The sequence below is a fragment of the Rhopilema esculentum genome, chromosome 7 (genome assembly GCF_057945365.1).
Source record: "Rhopilema esculentum isolate cy_ngs chromosome 7, ASM5794536v1, whole genome shotgun sequence".
NCBI classification, from domain to species: Eukaryota; Metazoa; Cnidaria; class Scyphozoa; order Rhizostomeae; family Rhizostomatidae; genus Rhopilema; species Rhopilema esculentum.
The window spans coordinates 2,160,428-2,183,864 of record NC_142821.1 but is presented as its reverse complement, the minus strand read 5'-3'; the positions used below and the strand labels follow the sequence as shown (position 1 = coordinate 2,183,864).

The 23,437-nt window shown below is 37.2% G+C and overlaps 1 protein-coding gene across 1 annotated transcript; it reads right to left on the bottom strand.

Annotated features, from left to right (window-relative positions):
- Positions 1–331: 331 nt before the first annotated feature.
- On the bottom strand, positions 332–23,137 carry LOC135683289 (sodium- and chloride-dependent GABA transporter 2). Its single transcript, XM_065198503.2, has 12 exons — positions 22,961–23,137; positions 11,749–12,009; positions 9,427–9,561; positions 8,509–8,851; positions 7,221–7,353; positions 6,323–6,457; positions 5,413–5,516; positions 4,623–4,747; positions 3,813–3,925; positions 3,408–3,539; positions 2,354–2,722; positions 332–1,792 (listed from the first exon to the last, which is right to left on the bottom strand). The coding sequence occupies exons 2-12, from the start codon at positions 11,957–11,959 to the stop codon at positions 1,679–1,681; spliced, it is 1,914 nt and encodes a 637-aa protein (XP_065054575.2). The 5' UTR covers positions 11,960–12,009; positions 22,961–23,137; the 3' UTR covers positions 332–1,678.
- Positions 23,138–23,437: the final 300 nt, after the last annotated feature.

Below are 23,437 nucleotides of genomic sequence, written 5' to 3'. Positions count from 1 at the left end.
TATTCACCGAAAAAGCACCCACAAATTGCTAAAAATCCTAGTTTTGAGATAAAACGTTGTTGAAAATTCCTTAAGTATGTATGTGAATATGTAGTATGTAAATTTTTCTCTCTTTAAAAATAGTAAGGTTAACAATAAAATATACTACGCTCTCTGCCTCTCAACAAACCATTAGAAACAGGAAAAAACCATGGCGGCGAGAGGTTTATTTGGAAGAGCTTTAAACGTTGTATTCTATATAATCCAACTTGATCAAATTTCTTCATTTTCTATTTTTAATGTTGAATGGATGATTGGAAAGACAGAACAAAACTGATAAACCGACAAGAAATTGCAAGTCAAAATAAAGATAGCATCCATTAAGTGAACATGTACATCAAAATCATAAATAATTTAAACTAAAGAAGAATTATCCCACAATGACAATATTCTTTTTGGGTATGAAAGCTAAGCCTAACCACATTTCCCTATTTTGAGAAATTTTTGAAAACTACGTGCGAATGTCTCTCCGCGGAAGTACCTGCAGGTCGTCTGTTTCCGCGGTATCTAGTAATTCTTAATTCCACGAAACGTGCGAGGTGGATACACCAATTCGACTTACGACCTCGTTTTGGAAATTTCTTCAAAATTAATTATACGACTTTTTTAAGCTCAGATTTGGTTTTATCGCCATGATTTTAGGCGGGATACCATTTTTCATATTGTTTCAGCTTGTATTTTAGATTTTACGGAGAAATGAAGTTTGAAAACTTGTAAGGGATTTGACCGCAAAAATCGTTCCGGGGGAAACTTTACCCCCCTAGTCGCAAATCACGGTCAAATCCCTTATAAAGTTTTTATCTTTGTGTCGTCATAAAATCAATATCGTGAGCAATATGATAATGAAAACTTACAATTAGACTAAAATCATTGCTCTCAATCTGAATCTGAGGTCGAAAATTTTATACAAAAAAATTTTGAAGAATTTTTCAAAATGAGGCCGTAAGTCAAATTGGTGTATTCACTACTCACCTTTTAAACATAATGATAGTATAAAAACAATGTAAAATGTATGCAAAGTCATATTGTCTACATGGATGTATGTAATAACATATTACTTTAGTATTGAAAAAATTGTTCTATTTGTGGAAAATTTACAAAGTTGAATCATGGAAAATTTAAGTGTTAATTTATCTATAGTAAAAATTCAGAGTAATAGCGATGAAAACTTTCGTCCTCCATGATGTTTCTCGCCACCTTTGTTGTATACATTGATCAAAAGAATGAGCCAATGGAAGTTGTGATATGGCTTCTAGTGGTTCAAGACAATGTGTATTTAAGATCGTTAAATCTGCACACTCAAAAGCAGAGAGTGACACAGAGCAACAACTTAGTATGCGCAAAAACCTCCGTTGGCTTCTTCCATCTAACTGCAAGCTATGGAGACAGTTGACCACAATTGCCAACAAGTCTCAAAGTATGTCTATCGTCTACATACATAGGAATTACCTGTGAACGCTGTGTCTACTCTCAGGGTTTAGTCAAATTGACTCCTTTCGAAGCTCGAGGTAGCTGGGGAGGGGGGTTATCAAATAAACGAAAAAGAGGCAGGTTAAAAAGGGCGAATCAAGCAACTTTTGCCTGGGTTTTAGAACTACAGCTGCGTGCAGTTACATGTGGTCGAAATAGCACGGAATTCTCAAACTAACCCAGGTTTAAAAAAACGATTAACTGTAGGTACATATGTAACGCCGTTGAGCTTTGCCTTTTCTCTGATCACATCTTCATCTGGTACTAAGCTTCCACAAAGACGCTGAAAGATATAAAAATTTGATTTTTATTTGTTCACGATAGGTCTCTGAGAACATTATATTTGCTGATTGTGGGTTGGTGTTCTTTGCAAAACAAAAATTAAAACAGATTTGATCAATAAAAGACAATGTATACCAAAATCACAATTTCCTTGGAACCATTTTCAATAAGTCCCAGTATTTGTACCTGTGGTTAAAAAACCAATGAATGATTGACTAAGGAAAGAAAAATAGCTTTCTTCGTGGAAATTGGAAATTCTACTTGGGTGGATATTGAAAAATTCTCGATCTTATAGTGTGAATCCTCATCTAAAATATGAGTGATAATACGACTGTAAACAGACAAAAACTAGGCTGGATGATGGAAAATTATGTAAGTGTGATATGATAGGCCTATCTTGAAACTTTGCACTTTTGCTTTTGGCAAATATTTGAAAATGGTCTTCGGCATAAAGTAAGGAGAGGAACGTATTCTCCTTTACACATTTATGAAAATAAAGGTCTCACCATGCAAAACGATATATCAAGTCACATATAAAAAACCATATAAAAACGGAAGTTACCTCGAAAAAGGTACCCGTTCTTTCACGAATGCTTTTGATAGCGAAAATCGGTATCCACATGGCAGTCAACATGACTAGTATCCAGCCCATTGCTTCTGCCCATGCAGGGTACTGATACCCGTCGTAACTAACACCTTTCCATCCCATTGCAGCAAATACGAAAATCATGAGCAACACACCGGGTGTAAAATATTTCCAGCAAATGGTCCACCAAATGGATGGCCTATGGCCAAGCATTTGAGTCAGCATAATGTTTAGGCGTTCAGTACCAAATAGCCAGCCTACAGTTATCGTTTCCACAAGTGCAACGAAAATAAGTGAAAACCCTGCGGACTGCCAATCAAACAAATTGAATATATAGATGCCACCCTGAAAAAGAAAAAGATTCGTAAGTCAAACGATTCCAATAGAGAGTCAAAAGTGTACAAATTTGAATCGTCTAAGAGGGCGTGCATTGGCCAAATGAACTAGTTGAACAGGCAATGAATATCTTTGTTTATCACCACTGTTGAAATATGAGACTTTGCGTTAAAAAGAAAAAATATTCAAGTTCTGAATATTTTCCTCAGACTGCATCTTTATCTTCACGAGATTGTCGTGAATTATATGTGAAATAATCATGAGCTTATATTACGACATTTTCATAGCACGCTCCGTGCTACCACAGAAAGAACAGACTTCCTTTAACGATATTACCTGCAGCCTAGAGGCGGTAGTGAGAACACACAAAGCAATCTAGCTAACCGTGATCCCATTTTCACCTTAAGTTTCCCCATTATTTAAAAACCGTTTCTGATTTCTATTTTATCACTTACAAATTCTTCAGTGAGATATTTTCGATTACCATGGGCCTAATTACATGAGAAAAACGCCCAATTTAGCCGCGACGACACGCTTGTAGAGACCCTTTACTCGTGGTCTTTAATTGTCTCATAATATCAGGCCCTAAATCATGATATAAAGATAATGGATAGATATGGCGAAAGATTGCATAAAAATCTAGTTTTTCTAAACAAATGATAGGGGTGACTTGAAACAGTGAAGAATACCATACCTCGCAAACCATTGGAATGGCAACGATGTAACACAGGACGCAAACTATCATAATGAAAACTTTCTTGTTTTTTCTCAGTAGCTTTGGATACTCGTCCATGAGATTGGTTACAACGCACTCCATCATGCCAAACTAAATTGCGAACACAAAAAACTTCAGATTCAGATTCTTTGGCCAAAAAAAATAATCAAGACAGTTAATTGGTGGTTGCAATGGTGATTTTTCTAAGATAGAAAAGACCTGGTAGGAATAGATTCCAATATAGATTTTTGAGTAAATTTTGTTAATTTAAAATATGTTTTTTAAATTTGTGGATTCTTTCTCGTTAGGCTTTTTTCAGTAAGTACACAACAAACAACCAGCTTTGGAAAGCTCTCAAATGACGAAGAAAAGTTTCAAACCAACCTGACTATCGAGCCCAATTGTAAACAGCATGAAGAAAAAGAGACTAGACCACAATGGTGATATTGGCATCTTTGAGACACCTTCTGGGTAGATAACGAAAGCAAGGCCTGGGCCTGTGAAAAGATAATTGTAAATGCGTATAAGATAGTGGCAAAGAAAATTATAGCTGTAAGACCAAAAGGCTGATAAACCATCACTCTTTGCCTTGAAGCCTAAAGTCGAAGAGGGAACAAAGCTAAAGAAGCAACCAAAATGATTTCATTTAGATCATAAAATTTCATGACACTAACAGCTTGATGGGTATTTGTGGACAAAAAAAGGTATTAATATTTTTGTGTATAGTTAGTTTCCATATAATTATGAAATATGCATAATAAAATTCCAGCTACAATTGAACATAACTCGGTCTAGTCAATAGGTAAGGAAGCTTTCGGTGGATTAAAATTTTGAATCTGAAGTGAGTAGAAAGTCTTGTGGATAAAAATCGGTCTATTTTTAAACATCTGCCGAAGTTAAGGGAGACAAATAGTACTTTCCCGGATGGCCAGAAAGTAGGCCATTTCGACAACTAATGATCTTTCATACAGAAGTAAGGTTACGCTTAGCTTTTGAAAAGTTTCTAAGCGTCAGAGAATCAAACGATGAAAAAGTCAGGAGGACAGATTTTGCCCATTCCATTCCAAGACATGAAAGTTACTACCATCAGCACGAAAAATTAAATTAAGTACTGTATATTTCAGTTTATAGTCGAAGGATATATTTACCCGATTTAATATTTCAGTTTATATTCGAATGATAGTTTATATTTACCCGATGTGACCACTTGCGATATATCAACGTTCAATTTGAAAGACATGTAGCCTAACAAACTGAAGATGACAACACCAGCCAAAGTGCTACTAAAAACATCCATGAACCCAAGAAATATTGCATCCCTGTGAAACAGATACGAATATTTTTATAACTGCTTTTCTATAAACTGAGGCTGCAAGAAGGTAATAATGTCAGTAAGAATGGTACACAATCGTGCATAAAACACTTTTTAAAAGAGCTTATAGGACACTCACAGGTTATCTACATGTGCAGAGTTCTAACATTGCTACGATGTTGTAGCCCCCAATTTGTGAATTGAAATATTTTGTAGAGGATGAATTGGAGAATAATTGAAAGCGAGTTGGTGTAAATTATTGCATGAATTTCAACAAGATTTGGACTTAGAAAGAGACGAGGTACGGCTCATCCCTTTCTTCGAATTTACAAAATATAAGAGAATGCTTATTCTGTTATTGATACAAAATGGCGGATCTTGGTAGCATAATACCTACAGACCTCATCGTGGAAATTCTATGGGCTCTTGCCTTTTAAGCATCTTGGCTACGTGAGCATAATACATCCTAACCTCTTTATGAAAACCTTCCCAGGGGGGCTCAATTCAGTTGAATGTATTGTCTACGTAACTGCTACGTCACAAAATTTGATGAACACTGAAAGAAATTGGTGAATGATTCCCCAGATATGGCAATTCTAGGGTGAAAATAAAAATGGCTGCTAAGTAAATAAGGAAGATCTACCGAAAAAGAAAGTTAAGATATAAGCTTACTTAACACAATTGTTAGTGAATTTATTGTAACTGCCAAAGGAAAGCAAGGAGCCAAAACCAGGCCCAAGGGAGTAGAACAACTGACTTCCTGCATTACCCCAAACCTGAAAAAGGAGCAGTTAGTATTCGTAAGAATTATAAGTATATCGTGGCTCAAAAGAAACAAATAAAACAACTATTACCAAACCATTTGCAAGAAACAGCCAAAGTTAGGAATCCATCCTTTGTAAAGCTTAAATCTTACACAAATTGACACTTAAGACGACTTAACGCTTATTCTGATAAAAATGTGATGATAGAAAATTTTCAAGATATATTCAAATTTGAAAATAGTACAGAAAAGCGGAAACACGTCATACTAGAGTACCTTTCGTCCGATAATCTTCAGAGTATAGACGTCGGATAATGTCCATAGGTAAGTAGAAAATTTTCTTTGGTGATGACATTAGTAGGGGTTAGGAGGAAAGGCAGCCCTAAAGACGGAAATGTTTCTCTTGTTCTTGCAAAGATTCTTCGTAACCTTTTAATTTCTTAGAAAAAAAACAACTAAAGGCCTTCCGTGAACATCTATCTTCATTCTGGATTAAAACGCATAAAGAATGCCCGGTCTTTTTAAACTCATTCTCAGCAATAATAGCCGTATAAATCTTACTTGTGGTGGCTTGACTTCGCATATACCCTTAACCCATTAATCTCAAATTCGCTACGAAGCCGCAGAGGTCTTACGTAGTTCATTCAAGTACACACACCTCTGCGTTGCAATAGATGCCACGCAGTACCAAACCAAATTATAGCCTTCATAAAGCTGGTTTCCTCCGGGTTGAAGATACGATATCTTAGATAATGAGACCAGGTCGTCAAAGAGTTGATATGGCAAAATAAACGATAGAAGCAACTATAGTATACAAACCTCAGGTTTAGCCATGTTCGTAAAATTTGGTTTCAGGTAGTGCAAAACACCATCGGTAGCTCCTTCAAGCGTTAGGCCTCTGATCAGCAAAATGAAAAGAACAACGTAGGGGAAAACTGCCGTAAAGTAAACGACCTGCAGAAAAAGATATGTAAATGATTATGAGGCAGTGGCGGACTGGTAAGGCATGGTGGGGTGCGATTTCATCCCAGGCCTACCCTTCTGTTCATACTCACGAGCTCATTCTTCGATTATACTTCATTCCTTTAAACATCACTAGAAAAGTTATTCCTGCGCACCCCTAGGAGGCAACACCCCCTTTCGAATTTGCATGAAATCCTAGATGACATCAATGTTTTACAAAATTGCAAAAACGAGGTTAGAGACAGGGTCAGAGCTATAAACTAAGAACAAAAAGGGGACAAAATGTCATAAAGGAAAAATGATATTGCACTCTCGATACAATTTCAATTGGGTTGGAGGCAGAAATACCTTTTTTTAGATACACATAGAACTTGGAATTTTCTCTGGATTGACTTACCAATAAAGGGACCAAGCCACCCGAACGTTTAAGGCTCGTTTTTTAGAGTTAGGAGATGAGAAAGTGCCAGGAGAGACTTGAAACTTCTGATGTTCCTGCACAAGTTACTATTTAGTCTGATAATAACAGATATATAACGATTATAAAAAGTTGCAGCAGTCAAAAAAGGAAATGGCACTTTGGTAGTGAAAATTCGCTGTACGTCAGACTTTATTGCAGTTGTTTGATGACTTCTCTAATTCGCAACGGAAATAAAGACTGAAAATAGGATGGATAACGAAACTAAAAATGACAAAGAAAATGTCAAGTGCCATTTAGTGCCAATTTGAAAGAGACAACTGAATACGAAACATGTACCTTTCCAGCAGATTGGATTCCTTTACACATACAAAGATAAACGACGATCCATGCAAGGAGCAAACACATGGCCAGCTGCCAGGAAACCGATCCAAGATCATTGATACTGGGCGACCTTTGCAGGACATATCGGCTAAAAATCAATGGGACACATGACAAACATAAGCGGAGGTCAACATCAGAATATATTTGAACAAACATCAATGGAGAGAGACATTACCCGTATGATATCACAGTTGCGAAATACATTATTTATGTAAGACGTATGGCTTTCAGTTACAAGGACAGGTTTCACAGCCATTAAACGGGGGGAAGGAATGGGGTGAAAAGCTTTTATCATCTTTCGCCCCACTTCTCAGTTTTTACATTAATCGTTATTCAATTGATAATTACATTTTGTCTTCCGTACTTTTGTGAGTAAAATTACATTAATTTCTGCTGAGCCTCGAATTGCCTAAAAATTTGTGATTCTGAGCCTAAAACTATTCTTGAGCAAGCAGAAAGCTCAGATCTTTGGTACTGTCTTCCTTCATATTGAAAACATTATAAAATATCTATAGATAGAGCCTTAATATTATAATAATATGTATTTCTTCAAAAAAAGTGTGTATCAGTTTTGTGTTTCTGTTCATTGTTTACAGCACTTTATATTTCATACTGTCTGCTATACCTTTTGTCTAGCAAAGGCTAGGATCTGCATCAATCAGTATATGCTTTTATAAAGCCAGTACACGTAAAGGTTATTTCGAAATTATAATCATGTTTACATTCAAGAAAGGAATTCAACAAAAAATCATTGGGAGTTTAAAGAGACCGACAACACTCTATGATCAAACTATTCATCTGCTTTTTAGTTTCTTCAAACATCTGATTAACAGACTAATCTTTTATCAACATGGATAAATGTAAGACATTCGGTTAAACAATACACAGAAACATCGACATCAATTTTCAATTCATCTTTATGGCTTAGGCAATCCACTTTACAAAAACACGCGGTCGCGTGAAAACGAGACAAACTGATTACGTAATCCCCTAAGAAGAGTTCCTTATTGGGAGGGGTTTAAAACAACTTAAATTCACCATCTATTAGTATAAAAGATATTATTGTTCTTACAATCCAACACAAACTTGATATACCAACAAGGATCCTACTGAGTTGAAAGGAGGCTGGACACTAATTTTGCATAACAAACTAGGAGTATCCAAAGTTTGTTTTAACAAAGGCTCTTTGCATCACTAAAAGAACAAGAGAACATTTCAAGCAAAATACGGCAAAATGTCTCACCTAAAGTAATCATCCGGAGGGGAAACTCTTTTACTGAAATCAAATGCAGAAACACATTTTGCCAGAACCGAGATATTCTTCCCAGCACTAATAGAAACATTTTTATACACAGCGTTGTACCCAGATAAACAGGTTGCTTGTCCCGTCGTGTAATTATATTGTGAGCCATTGCCGAGCTGACCGTATCCTTCACGGCAGTTGGCTGAGGCCCATTTTGGATCACAGCTTCGCCAAGGAACGTCCGATCGGAAGGAAGCAAACAGATAGAAAAGAATCCAGGCGATGATAACATTGTAGTAAATACTAACAAGTAACGAGACCATCAACATAGCATGACCAATTCCTGAAAAGAGAGGTTTGCCATCGCTTAGATCTTCAAGGCCTAACATTCGATAAATAAGACTACTAAAAGCAATTAAAGCCAAACAGGTTTAGTTACAACTCGAGCAGTATGATTCTTACTTTGTTTCAATTACTGGCCTAAGAGGTATAATTTCATCTATTAATGGCCTAAGAGGTATAATTTCATCTATTAATGGCCTAAAAGGACTGCGTCAAGGTTGATAGATATTCTGTTAGCTTGTTTGCAGACTCACAGTCTGTAACGAGAAACAAAAATTTTAGAGAATTCAAAGTCTGCACACAGAAAATCATCAGGGTGTACAAAATTTGATTTGGTCATCATTCGGTATTCTCAATCCTGCTGGGAAAGCAGAATATAGTATGCTAGCAATCTGTAAGTTTAATTTATAGTTGATAGTACTTTTTGAAAACATTCCATCCCTCAATTCCGTGATCCCTGCATCTTGGTAATTGTCTCTCAGGGTAGGAGCGCCCTTGCCCTACTGACAAGCACTCTCACAAAAAATGAAATATCTCTCTTCAAATCAACGAACTTGCTCTTAAAAACTACCATACCTCTGGTCAACGGACAGATTATTCTCCAAGTTCCGATTGGTCCTTCTGCAAAATATTGGCCAAGTGCAACCTCCATGAGGTAGAGTGGAACTCCAGCGCATATTGACATAACACAGTACGGAATTATAAAGGCGCCTGAAATTTGAATTAAAGAATTACTCAAATGTAATTCATTCCCCTTTCATGCTGAACGATACCTCTAGAAAAAGAGCTTCTCCTCCTTTTTAGATTTTCCAGGCACGTCAATATGTCTTAGATGAAGCTAAAAGAGTATGAAAAACAACACACGAGCACTAAAATCTGTGCGTGTTATTGTAATTATTTGCTGTAGATACGTAGGTACCATCTTGGGGGGTATAGGCAGTGGGTCTTCATAGGCCAATTGATAAAAAAAATCTCAGGACAAAAAGAGATCTTTCACGTAAAATCTTAAAAACCATAAGACATGGCCTTCTTTACAGGGGTTAAGCTAGAGTAAGCTGAGCCTGATTTCCTAAAAAAGAGACCCTCAGTTATTGCTCAAAACAAAGTAACTACGCAGGGGCTACCGGGGTCAACGCTGCCAAGTTAGCATGAAAAAAATACGCGGCATAAAGAGAAGCTCGAAAAGAATTCTGCTTTACACGTTGGATTCAGTAAGGAATGTTGAGACTCTGTTTTCCAACGACATGCTTCGGACATGTTGTCCGGAAATCATGAGAAAACTTGTGAGAAAAGTCGTTTTTACCGAATTCAAACAGAAAGTTCAGAAAGACTTCCAGTCAAGTGACAAAACGGTGAGTAGGGTAATAAATAAAATAATGTCAGTCACTGCGCCCATACCGCGCCCACCACGCCCCACCACACCTCATCACTACTATTTACTGGAAAAGTTTTGCAGGTTGGCTGGTGGAAGGTTGAACAATTTATAGACTCTGCGTTGAGGAACTTGATTGGAAGGTTCGTGGATTAGAAGCGCTTGGCCTAGGAAGGATTTGAATACAATTGCAGTTCAATTAACTGAGTAAAACGATTCTGGTTTTGGTAAGCGACCTAAATTGGGACTAACCGACCCATGACAACGCTTTATTGAAGTGTGTCAAAATTCAATACAGCGCTTTACAAGCACACAGAAGGCCTCGGACTCATGAGTTTCCGGTAAAAAAAAGTGAGCACTAGATTTAAAAGTGTTGTGAACCTTACGTTCAACGTGTTAGCCTTTCGATTTGAATTGATAATTTACAAGATATAAGCTGATAACATGTTATTTTGGTACTCAAATCGAAACCTACGCCCTTTCCCCCCCTCTCAACTCCATGAACTTCGACACGTGTTCTTTCCTTACTAAGAACTTGGGGTGAGGTCTCTAACAAAAAGTAAGGGGATGTGTTTAAACGTTAACAGAACTGACGGGGACGACATACAAATAAAAATTGCGCATTGTACCCCTGATTTCGTCTGAGATTTAAATGACAATTTTCTATAGGATTTCCATTTTTACATTAATATTTTACTTGGACTTTTTTGTTACATTAAGGGTGTTAATGAATTAGTTGCCTCTCTGCATAAGTTGTCTGAATCTCTTAATTTTTGGAAAGCTGGCGTCAATCTTATCACAACTCACAAGCCAGTGCAATACACAACCCCCGGCGCAAGGTAACAAAGTATACCATGAAGAAGAAATGAATCATTAATGAATGAACTTTCAAGGGTGTATTAACAAGAAACTAGCATCTTTTGTAGGGATCTAAATGAACCTATTGGATGTTAAAACAACCCTGATCTATTGAAACAAACAATGAATAGAATTAAAATTGTGAAAATCACAACTATTGACGGAGCATGAACTTGGAAAAGAGCTAAATTAGAACTAGCTGTAGTTGTTTAACAGAACATTCGGCGTTAAAATGACTAAAACACTTTTCAACTGTGGAAACGGAACAGAAGCATAGTTTTAATGAGGTCGATATAGTCATGTCCGCCTCTCAGAGAAAAACTTTTGTTTATCTTGGATTAAATCCTCATCACTTTCAAAACAAAACAGGCTGCGTTGAACTGCACTTGCTTGTGTTTTTTAATAAAAACTTTAATAAACACATTAATAAACACAACCACGTGGGTTATAGGCTTTGTTTCTGTAATCCAACCCTTTTCAGTTTCTTGTATACGAACAAATGTGCGTGACTGAGAGGTCTATTGAACCGTTTAGCATCATTAGCAACCAGCGGAAACTTATACTTCTCCGTAGCCAAAGAGTTATATAAGTCTTCGTTAAATCCGAAATTTGAAAAATATTGAAATCTTACGAAACTCTTAATATAGTGTACGAAAAAGTTATAATACCTCCACCGCTCTTATATGCCAGATATGGGAACCTCCATACATTGCCCAAGCCAATCGTATATCCCACACAGGATAAAATGAATTCTGCTTTGTGTCCCCATGTTGGTCTTTCGGGTATAGAATCTTCACTTTTCTCTATATGAGTCTCTCCCATTGGTTTAAGAACGACAGAATCCTCATTCTTGCTGTTACCGCTTCCAAGAATTCCCATTTTGTGGCGCCGGTGTCCAACAAGAGTAAAATTGGAATCGGAGGGTCTACCTGGAAATATAAGTTTAGGAATAATTGTTGTGCTCGTTCTGACTGCTTCAGCAAGCTTGCAGCCGCACACCCTAGGCAGTCATACATGTCCAGAGCAGTCTATTTAACAGTTGAATACGCTTGTGTAATTTCACTAGTGATTCCCCAATGGCTGTGTTCATACTAAATCGCGCGAAATTCAAAAAGTAAACGCGGGTTCCAATGCTTACAGCAGGTCCTTGAGGTTGGCCAATCATAGCGTGATATCCTGAGGCCTTCTATAAACAATTCGGCGATAATTCAAAAAAGCGGCTTTAATAATGCAAGCAGGCCGTGAGCGGAAACAAAAGCTCTTTGCTGCCCCACCCGAAAATGTCTCGATTTACAAAAGAAGCACTTCCAAATAAGGCTGAATTTCCGGGTGTTGGTTAAGAGCACTGCGGTAGGCTTTAAAAATTTGACGCCTCGTTGCGTTAACTTGGCCATTTGTTGAAGTTACGAGAGACAGGGGGAAGAGATAAATAAAAACCTTGAGTAATGGCGATACGTGGAAACAAAAGGGTGTTAAAAGAAACATAATAACGACAAATATGGCTAAAATATGTACTTGGAAGAAGACTTCTTAGAAAAAGGAAATCTTGGAAGAAGACTATTTACAGGGCGGTCGAAACTCGGCGCAGGCAGTGGCATTGTGTCTGACCACCCAAAAATTTTCTGAGCGGCTTAGAAGTTCTTTTTATAAAAAATGAAACACAATTCAGGGTTGAATGTGTGCAAGTTATTCTATTGTGAAACACAAAGCAATTCTGTATTTTCGAGAAACCGCGAATTACTTTAAAGTCGCTGACAATCTCAACACCACGACATGCCACACCATGCAACCCAAGATTCCCATCTTCGAACGCGATTTCGATTTCACAAACTTAAACAATCCATCTTGAATTATATAATTCATTTCTATGGAACTTTTTCAACCACTTCTTTTAGTAGCTTAAACGTTTGGATGTTTTACAGAATTTGACTGAGAAAGAAATGTTTGTTAAGTTTTGTTTAGTACAAAGCATGAAATCGAGGATGAATTTTTACTGCATTAGAAATTCAAGAAGAGGTAACAATGGAATTCCAATTCAAACGTTTTTGTTGTATTAGCCCACTGCTAACGCGACATATGCCCTTTAAAACCCACTGTATAACACTGACTGAGAAATATCTACAGCACATTGAGATTTTTCACAAAGGGACACGCTTTCACTGAATCAAGAGCTTGAGGTTGGACTAGTGGCGGCGCCAGCTATTACAGAGTGGGAGGGTAATGGGCGTGGCCAGTATGACCACGCTCCTTTTGCCTCGTTCCAGTGATTCGTCCCTTTCCTTGGGAAATTTGATCTACCCTTACCCAGCGCTTTTTAATCCATTTTTAGAAGAAATATGTAGACCATATTTTCAGAAAAGTGGGAGGTAATAACCCCCCCCCCCACATACCACGTCGGACCCTAATTAGAAATAGAAAGGGAAAGGTCTTCGCGGCAAAGAAGTGAGAAGGTTTGGCAAACTGCTGTGTTCATCTCTTATCTATTCTAACTGATAAATTCCTGGGTTTCGCAACAACAATGTATACTGTTCAATATCGCATCATTTAAAGTCGGGTACTTACTAAAATTTACGCAGGAAGAACAAAAAGGTCTTCTTGCCGTCTAAAGGAGATACTGTCTAAATTATTTTTGTACATTGACATTAAAGTTAGTCTGTTAGATAGTTAGTCAATCACTTTTTTCTGAACGTAAAATGAAATTTTGTCTTGTCACGTGACCGGAAGTAAAATTTGAAATGGTACCTGGCAGATTTGAATTCTCTGTTTAGAGAACCTTGACAACACCTGCGATTAGTCAGTTGCGATTAGTCAGTTACGGTTATTTCCCTGTTTATGAGTTCCATACTTCTTGACATCTGTGGGATACAGTGTCTAATCCGTTGCTTTAGTGCTTGGTTATTCAGTTTGGACTCGATTAGAAACTTCCTGTCGGTCTATTCAATATTTGGCGTAAGTTTATTAAGTCTGTCTTTTCAAGTCACGCGGGGTTCATCTGGAAAGCCCGGGTTTAAACAAAAAACTTGTTAAAACTTTTCCGTTTGTGAAATGAGTCAATTGAAGCGCAAGTTGACTTTAAACTATCAGTTGGTGATCGTTCCACTAAGCTTGGTTAAACTGTATCAAAAATTCAAAGAATTATAAGCAAAGCACGCAAATCTGTGAGAGAAATAAGTTTCTCTAGAATTTCCTTTTAAAATTATTCCTTGAATTTCCTTTTAAAACGTTGTTCTTGTTGTGAGGGAGACAAGAGTTATCCGGGTTTGGCGTTTCCACTAATCCACGGGTGAGTTAAAAGATAGCTGTGTTAAAACTGATCCATCCACCCTAAGACCATCTTTTAAACTTTTCCGTTTATCAAGGGAAGTTAATGGGAAGGCAACGCAAAGAGGCATCTTTAACCATATTTGTTCTAACCGAGAATAGTGGAAGGAAAGGCTGCCTCAAAACAACACAGAAAACGCAGAACCAGTTACCGATTAGAAAAAAGAAAAATTCCTTAAGCTTGCATGGGAATTAGGCCGTTCAGGATTCTAGTTTTTGGGGGGGGCCTATTATAGGTTTGCGGCTTCACGGCCTGGACCCCATTTTTACGCGCGGCCTCCGGACTTAAACATGTTTTATCTACGGATTGCGGTTTCAACAAAAGGTGCGTCTTGCGTCTTTCGGTATAAATTCGCAACGGTTTACGGCTTCTATAATACGGTTGCGGCCTTGAAATGAAGTAACGATCCGCGGCAAGGCTTTTCACTTTACACTAAAGGTGCTTTTAGAAGAAGAAAGGGAGAGGAAATGTAAACTATAGTGCCAGTGGCGTAGCGTCTATGTATGCTACGCTTGCGGCGCAAGCGTAAAAATTTATAGACAAATTCTAAAATTCTTGCAACACTTTCAATGCATAACAATTTCCGCAATAAACGGCTTCTCTTTCTTGTCATGAGCAGCATGCAGTGAACTCTAGCGCCAACAGGCCAATTGGCCCCAAATTGGCTATTTTTCCAAGTAAACAGATCGCTAAAAATTATGAAATTCGAAAAATCTGAAAAACTGAAGCCCCTCCACATCACTCTTTTCGCCTGTCCAAAATAAGGGAAACATGTGATGCTCCAGTGCAGCTTCAGTGCAACTGGAGAGAAGCTTCTGAGAGAAGTAAGAATTTTCCGGACTGGAGCTTGCGGTCGGCCTGAGCGCAAGCCTTCCCAAATATTTGATAATCCACAACATGTTTCTACCTATAAGCTGCTTTTTGCGAATACTCTTTGCGTGATACATCATTTCAAATCCAATTATTTTCCTTTCTTTACTTTGTGACTGTTGAAAAGAGAAAAAGTTTCGTCAAAGTGGGGTCAGAGTCTATTTGTCATGATCCGCATTCCGTAATTCAAGTCAAAAGGCTTGCCAGTATAGTCAGAATTTACGGACCAGGGCATGCGGTAGACCTGAGCGCAAGCCTTGCTAAATACATGATGATTTGCCGGGACTAACTTTCTGAAACTTTACACATGGAAGCATCTTCAATTCTAACAACTCTCACAGCTCACTATTTTCATCTTAGTTAACTATGAGAGTAAAAAATGAGCAGAAACTGTTTCTCCTGTTCGCTTAGGCTCTGCAGTGTGTTAACAATTTCGCAATGTGGAGAGCTCCTTCTTGCGGGAATCCCCAGCTTCATTATAGCATAAAAAATTCTTACATTAGGTGGGCATTAGGTGATGCCTTTTCTTGAGGAATATGAATAAGAATAAAATCTTTTGCAAAGCAGTTTTAGCACTAGGAGTTATTCTGAAAAGTCTTGCTAAACAATTGAGCTTTTTTCAAAAACTTTCGCATGGGTGATAATTTTTCCCTTGGCCCCTCTTCACTTTCCAACCTCTGTCGGAGCCTCTGATGCTAAAAATAGACACCTTGATTGATTAGAATTAGAGTACAAATGATTTGTTACTTTCAAAATCAAAATTTATTATCACGATTATCATTAATTACCGCTTGTATTTTTTAGAAACTGAAATTACCATTACATTTATTCAACATAGCCGTATATTTTATGTTACCGCATGCCTAAGTTCTGCGCTCACGCTACGCCACTGTATAGTGCCCATATTAAAGAGGTAGGATAACACAGTGATATAGTGTAACTGGCACCTCAATGGCCGTGTAAGCAGGACCGTACTTTCCACTGGGTTATCGAAGAACATTGTCTCGACAAGGCGGACAAAATATAAACGTACAGTTTTCAGAATGATTCATGGGATGGTCAGTCCCAATTAATTCATAATAATAGGGGTTGACGTAATATTCATGACTAGGGAATTTTCAGGGGATAATTTTACAGACAAGACAACTAGATCTCCGTTTGTAACTACTGAACTGGATATCATTTAAAAGTTTAAACAATGAATAAGTCATCAGTCCTAATGTTGTGGACATGGCCTTGCAAAGCGAGCTGGGCCAAGGTGGCAGTTAGCCCCAAGAAATTTTGAAGGCTGATGTTTTATATGGCGCATAATCTGCTCGTAAGCATAAGGGGCCGCGCAACATGTCAAAAAAAAATAAAACCAACTTGTGCTTTAACAGGTTTTTTGAACCAAGCTTTACATTACTTATCACTGCGCGAAAGCACAAGCTTTAGATGTCCAAGCTGCAAAAATTTATATAGATGACACTGTCTCATATGAACTGTCATAGCACCCTAAATTCACGAAAGAAAAGAGGGGTGCTTCTACACAACCTGATACAACTATCAAGCAATATAAAATCATCAGATGTCTTTGCCAAAAACTTTACACAACCTCTTATGTTACCTCCTTACATTTCCACTTATTTTATGATAGGAATTATATGGACAGAGTGTTTACAATCACGCCCTCCCGCTACGAAAAGATCAAAATAAACAAAACATAGTTCCTTCGATGGAAACGAGGACCTTATTTGGAACCTTTTTGACTGTATTAGGAAAATTACCAAGATTTAAGAGAAAGGAAGTATTTAAAATCTTTACAAATAAATAAATATTTAAATTAGCACGAGGGGATGAAATTGCCCAATCTTCTAACATGTAAAGTGAAAACATTGGATTATAACGATGATATGGTCAGCGAAAACATTGAAATGAAACATATTTTATAATTCAAGGAGCACAAAGACTACTGTACCAAAGATATGGTCTCCCCTATGGAGCTTTTCGGTAAAACCAATTTCAGCATTTATGGAAATGTTCCTTTTTTATTCACAACTCCCAGCCTTCCTTATTAGTCCCGATATCAAGACTTTGTCCCAACCACTCAATGTGAGAGATTTTCTCCCTATATGAAGAGAAACCATCTAATTTTTTTGTAAAAGCAAAATTGCTTCAAAAGGTCCATTTTCCAGTGAACTGGAATCACTTCTACTTAAAAAGATTGTTCATCCTTCTACGGCAACCATGGTGCTGTCTCGGGTGGTAAATCTGTCGAGACGTTTTGTTAAGATTAAAGACGCATAGTTGTCAATAAACAATTGAGCAAAAAATTCTAATTTTTTATATACATAGCAATAAATGTATTTTTCGGCTCATGTATTGGATTTTATCTAGCTAGAGAGGCGAATTTTTCAGCTTTCAATTAATTTTTCAATAACTCATGAAATTGTTTCTATTTCTAGGAAGCGAGAAAAGTAATACAATGACGGGTCGAATAGCAAGAGAGGCTATCTGCCTTGTTGGCTCAGAGTCAGAGCACAGTTTGGTCGCACAATGAGGTTCAATAACCGATTTATTCAGTAGAGCTTGAGTAGGGCTAGCTTTGTTTTTCGAATTTTGATCAATTCATATGATTCAGGGTACACACTTTTCATAAGAAAATAGTCTATAAGAATATTAAGACTCTAAATCGATGGAATTTAAGAAAGGTTTAAGAATAATGCAACGCTCATCAAGAAATTTTTGGTTTATTCGAGTTTTGTTCAAAGCAAAAAAATGCGAATTTCACACTATCTGTCTTTAAGTAGACGTACTTGGCCTTGGAGTATTTATGACATTACCATGCGACTCAGTGACACCTTGTATTTTTAAGAATAATTTAAGCATGTTGTGAATCAGCAAAAATTAGGTATTCTAAAATATGGTGGAAATGTGAAAAATACTTAGGTACAAACGTGTTGATGAATCATTAGATGTTTAAAAATGTTTGGATTGATACAACGATAGCTTGCTGCGAAACATAGCTAGGACCATAAGAAACAGTTACTTCTTATCCACCTTTTCAAGTAGATGGCTTTTGGTGTCTCGTGACGCTTTGCGAGACCCGGTGAGAGGGGACGAGATTATCTCATAATTCATGGTGAATTCATGATTATCTTACAATTAATTCATAGTTCAAATTACCAAAGCAAAGTATTTGGAAATTGTCAAATGTTCCATTCCTACCCCCAAAGTAGAAAGTTTTTAAGGAGTTGTCAGGACACATTGGACCGACTCACACACAAAATGGACCGAGTCTTCAAAACCAAACTTTGCAGATAAAAATATTGAAAATGTATAAAGAATATGTTCAGGGATAGACAAAGGGCCCCGTACTTAGGTAAAAATAGGGAATTGATTCTCTTCGGAACTGTGGTGATCATTTTGTACTTTTGAGGGGAATCTAAGGACACTGGATGAAAATGTTTTGCTCAACTTGTTTTTGGGGAACAATTAAAGAAACTCGAAAAACATACATGTATATATCAAAACTGATAGTCTGAAGTCTTTTGCGTGGAGGGTGAGACCTGAAGGGGCTATAGACATACCTGGGAGAGACAATGTGCCTGAAGAATTTTTTAAATTTTAATTTTAGGACATCTTCTTTGGCTCTACTAACCACCAAGAGCCCTAATAACCAGAAAATTCAGTTGTTTGATCACTTCTTCATACTACAGTCAAACTGTTATTTCTAGTCACTTAAAGTCTTAGATGCATAAGATAGCGATAAATAATGCTAAAATAAAGTTCATGCGAAGCTAAAACTAAGCGAAATCCACTCTTTCGATGTTCTCAAGAAGAAATCGTTATAAATATTAGAGATTGACTACATGTTTCTAAAGAGTAGGTATTTTAGGTGTCTTTTTTAAGGGGTACTCATCGAGTGTGAAAAAACAGGAGCTGTAGTGGGCCAAATTCTCTTTACGGTTGCGTTCACGTGGCTTTTCATAATATTTCCTTATAGTTTGACCTAATATAGTTATTTCGTCTTGCATCAAAAACATAATCTCTAATAATTTTTAGCATTGTTTATTGGTGCCATATTGAATTAAAAATTATGACCAGAAACAATATTTTCTGACCTTATTAGAGATTGGTTACTTGCTTCTCTCAAGTATACACCAATTCGACTTACGGCCTCGTTTAGGAAATTTTTCCAAACTTCATTATACGACCTTTTTATGCTCAGGCTTAGCTTTATCATCTTAATTTTAGGCTGGATACAATTTGTTCATATTGTTTGTGCTTATATTTTAGATTTAACCCAGAAATGAGGCTGTAAGTTGAATTGGTGTGTTACATGCTTCGTCTAATTTGTTTAAAATAAAAATAACTTCGCGGGAAACATGTCTAGCCTCAGATAAAAAAATTGAAAAATGAACAATATCTGTTTAGAGATTTGAAGATTTAGAGGATATATTTTATTAGCAAATCAATCCTGCAACTTAAATGGTTTAAAAAACTGCTGTAGTGATCTTAGAAAGAATTCATAGTATAAAGATGTGGAACAATTAATGTAGATAAAAACACTATGATGCTATCTGGTGTTTTCGTCTATTTTGTTGAGACAATTTAAGGCAAAACTATTTGCGGTAGATTCTATGCTAATGTCATTTTTACTGATCGTGAAGTATGAAAAGCTGCCTCATCTTTTAAGCGCCTCCTTCGAGAAAATGCCCCAAGAAAGGTTTGAAAAATCAAAAAGAGCAACCCGGGCGTAATATGGTATCTTAACAGCTCGACATATCAAAAATCAATTGAGTCAATGCTGTTATCAACTAGATAATTCTAACACAACATTAAAAGATGTATTCAGTTATTTTGTTATTTCATATTTCATACTGGGAACCAAAGTTATTTCATATTTCAAAACCAAAAGAATCTAAATAGTTATATTTTCTCCCCGGAGACTTTAATTATACCATATTTCAATTACCCCTTATAGGGCCCCATTGCTATCGCGGCCGCGTCATCGCGCTTAATTTCATTGTGGATTGCGGCATTTGGTTGATTTTTGCACGGTTTTGCGGCTTTTGGTCCCCCTATAATAAGCACCATTTTGACTATGGGATTTCGAAGGTTAGTTCAGGCATAAACTAGGGAATGAACAGAAGAGCCCTAAATGCGAATTGTTTGTTTTCAGTTATCGATAAGGGTAAATAAAGTCTTTAAAACCAGCTTTAGGATTTTATAAAATGGAAACTTAAATTTTGCGAAATTTCGTATTTCCGCATGGTCGGGTCTTGATGCTAAAACGTCAACGCTCTTTTCAATGAAAATAAAAGGCTGACTCCCTTGTCGGGGCATGCTTAAACTGACAATGGATTTTTTATGCTCTGCGCATGCCTTTTGGTAAGCAAAAATATTTCCATAGAGGTTCAGTTTTGAAGCACTAAATTGAAGCTCGATGGAAAGAGCTTGGCCCCTCTACCTTGAAATTCGTGGCGTGGGCCTGCAAATGAAGATTGTCTCACTCACTTTGCTGGCGACTGGGGCCTACCACCCCCCTGGAGCGAAAATGCTAGCAAGCGCGCTGCTTACACCCTACTTATTTAATAAAAAGTTTAAAACAATCCAGCCTCAGATTTTCGAAAAAATTAAGAACAGTCAGCCTGAATTTAAATTTACTGGTTCTTATAAAAAAGAGTGTATACCAAAGTGCACACTTGCATATTTAAAATTTTGAAATCAATTTCTCCTTTTCAAACCTTGACTTGACAGAGAAGATCAATCATTTAAAAGCATTGAGTCATGATTGCCCGCAACTCGCGCGCGATAGCGCGCGAGTGAAGGGCTTATAGTCTGCCCCGCGTATAAGTAGCATATGGAAGCTTCAGTTCATATTGTCAGCACTTTTTCAGCAGATTTTGTCACTTTTCTGCTGCCATGACAACTGTCAATCAATTTAATTGTCAATCAATCGGCTTTGTCGAGGAGGTCGTTAACCGCCACCTCTTTGTGCGGAAGGGAATTATCTTCGGAGCGTTGCTCTGCCAAGACTCTGTTAAAGGCCTTCGGTTTTTTGGCACGAAAACGGTGCTGCATCACAGCTCGGTTCTCCGCAATGGATGGAAGTTTTGATTCGAAGTTTTGGGAATCAAAACCAGTCGAATGCCACACTTTTCTCCCAAAAACTCGAGACCGTACGAGCAAAAGTTATGATTGTCGTGATTATCGAAAAATAAATGTCAAACCCTCGAAAAACTTCATGATTTTCAAAAGGGCGTTGGACTTAAATCAAAGGCAAACTGAAAACCAAAAATTCTTAATAAAAAGAATAGTTTAGCTTCAACTAGAGCAGCTGTTTTTATAGAATTGTGAAAACCCAAGATGGTGTCTTCTTCGAATATCCTGACCTACATTTTCAAAACAATCATTATCAAGGAACTAATTGTTTGCGGGCAGTACTAGCAAGAGCTATTTCTAGTAAATAGACTGGGTATACCCTAGTGCCAAAATCCGCTGAGTCATGATTTCCATGACTGCGATGCTATTGGTTGACCTTGAACTGGTCACATGAACTCACCTCGTACTGATTAATAAAACAGTTTCCATCAATAGCAAGTTGTCAACAACGGATGCCAATATCACATGAAACAGCAGCGATCACGCCGAAACCAAATGACCCCCTATAGAGAAGGCCTATTTACCATGACTCAATGCCTTTAAATATATATGTTTTAAAATTTTTATTATTATTATTATTATCATAAGCTAGCTAGATTCTGATTTATTTTCAACAAGAAATTGTTACCAATCTAATTGCATACGTATTTGATAATATTTTGTAATCTTTTTAGTACATGTCGTTTTGTTTAGCGTTTTCGGTCCTTCGAATAAGAAAAGTTAGGCGTTTTTGAGAAAAATTCGATTTATTATTGACCGATTTATTATTGATTTATTATTGAAAATGATATTCTAGAGAAAAAATCAAGATGAATTTCTTGAAAAAAGGTGAAATTATTCCTTTTATTTATAGTGGTTGCAATAATCGACATTGTGAGCTTTAGGGTTTTTGCCTTTGAAATTAAACCTAGTTGCTCTGGTTCCGGGGAGGGGGGAGGGGGGCTGGGTCCCTATCATGGCTCTACACTTGACCACGAGGGACGCCCCCTAGACCGCCTGCTGGGTAGTGTTTATGTGCGACCGTCAACTTTTATTCTGTATCCGCCCCTGCACCGGGCCTATAGTGGTTGGTTTACTTTATTGAATATTCACAGAAAACAATTGGCAATAACCCCGATATCAAGAGAAAACAAATAAAGAAGATTTGCCGAATACATGAATATAATCATCTGTTAGTTTTATTTGTTTCTTAATTTTTTTCGTGTTTGAAACTTCGACACACCATTTGCATGAGAGCAACATCGCTCGCTCTAAACGCGACCCAATCACAAATGATTTGCAACTTATTTCAGTTAACATGCCAGGGCGTTTTGAGAACAGATTGAATAAACGGCAACCCTTATCTCTACATTGCGTTCTCTTTTTGTTGTTTAATCAGATCAAAAATATAGTAGGCCATACGAAAATAAGAAAGGCCACGAGGAGGGCGTTTTGGAACGCTTTCTGCCCTGACAGAGAACTGTAGCAAGCAGAGTCCTGAACACCTTACCAAGAGATAGAGTGTGATACGAAAGCAAAGGCTGAATTCTCTACCTACTTACCTCTTCCAATCAACTAATTCCAAGCCTGCATGCACAACGTGCAAATTGCACAAATCTCTGAATTTCTCCAACACAATTCAATGTGCCCGAAATGATGGAAATTTTCCTCTAATTCAAATCGTCTTTTATACGTGCTCAGTAGCTTGTGTAATCATCATGCTCAAGATATACTTTGTTGTTCTGTTAACAAATGACGCAAAGACATTGGTAAGATCTATCGTGCAAACAGGATAGATCGTGCTAAACTAGCTAGAAATCAAGTTTCATCAAGGTTGGAATGGGTATGTCAGGAGGGACCAGTGACGTCAGATTTGTAGGTGCCAAAAGATTAAAGAAAGCCGTGACTCAATTAATCACTAATTTACCAGAGGGAGCTAATGAAAAGAAATCAAATATTATTGTTGAAGCCTCTTGATAACATACCATATAAAAATGTTAAAAGCATATATAAAATACAACAATAGACAAATAAAATTA

Bases quoted from the DNA above. Each gene is read 5' to 3' on its own strand.
- LOC135683289 (XM_065198503.2), bottom strand. From the start codon at position 11,959: ATGGGAATTCTTGGAAGCGGTAACAGCAAGAATGAGGATTCTGTCGTT. The intron at 8,852-9,426 runs GTATGGTAGTTT...CTCTCTTTTCAG, and splicing joins AATCTGTCCGTTGACCAGAG to GAATTGGTCATGCTATGTTG. The intron at 2,723-3,407 runs GTATGGTATTCT...TTTCTTTTTCAG, and splicing joins CCATTCCAATGGTTTGCGAG to GGTGGCATCTATATATTCAA.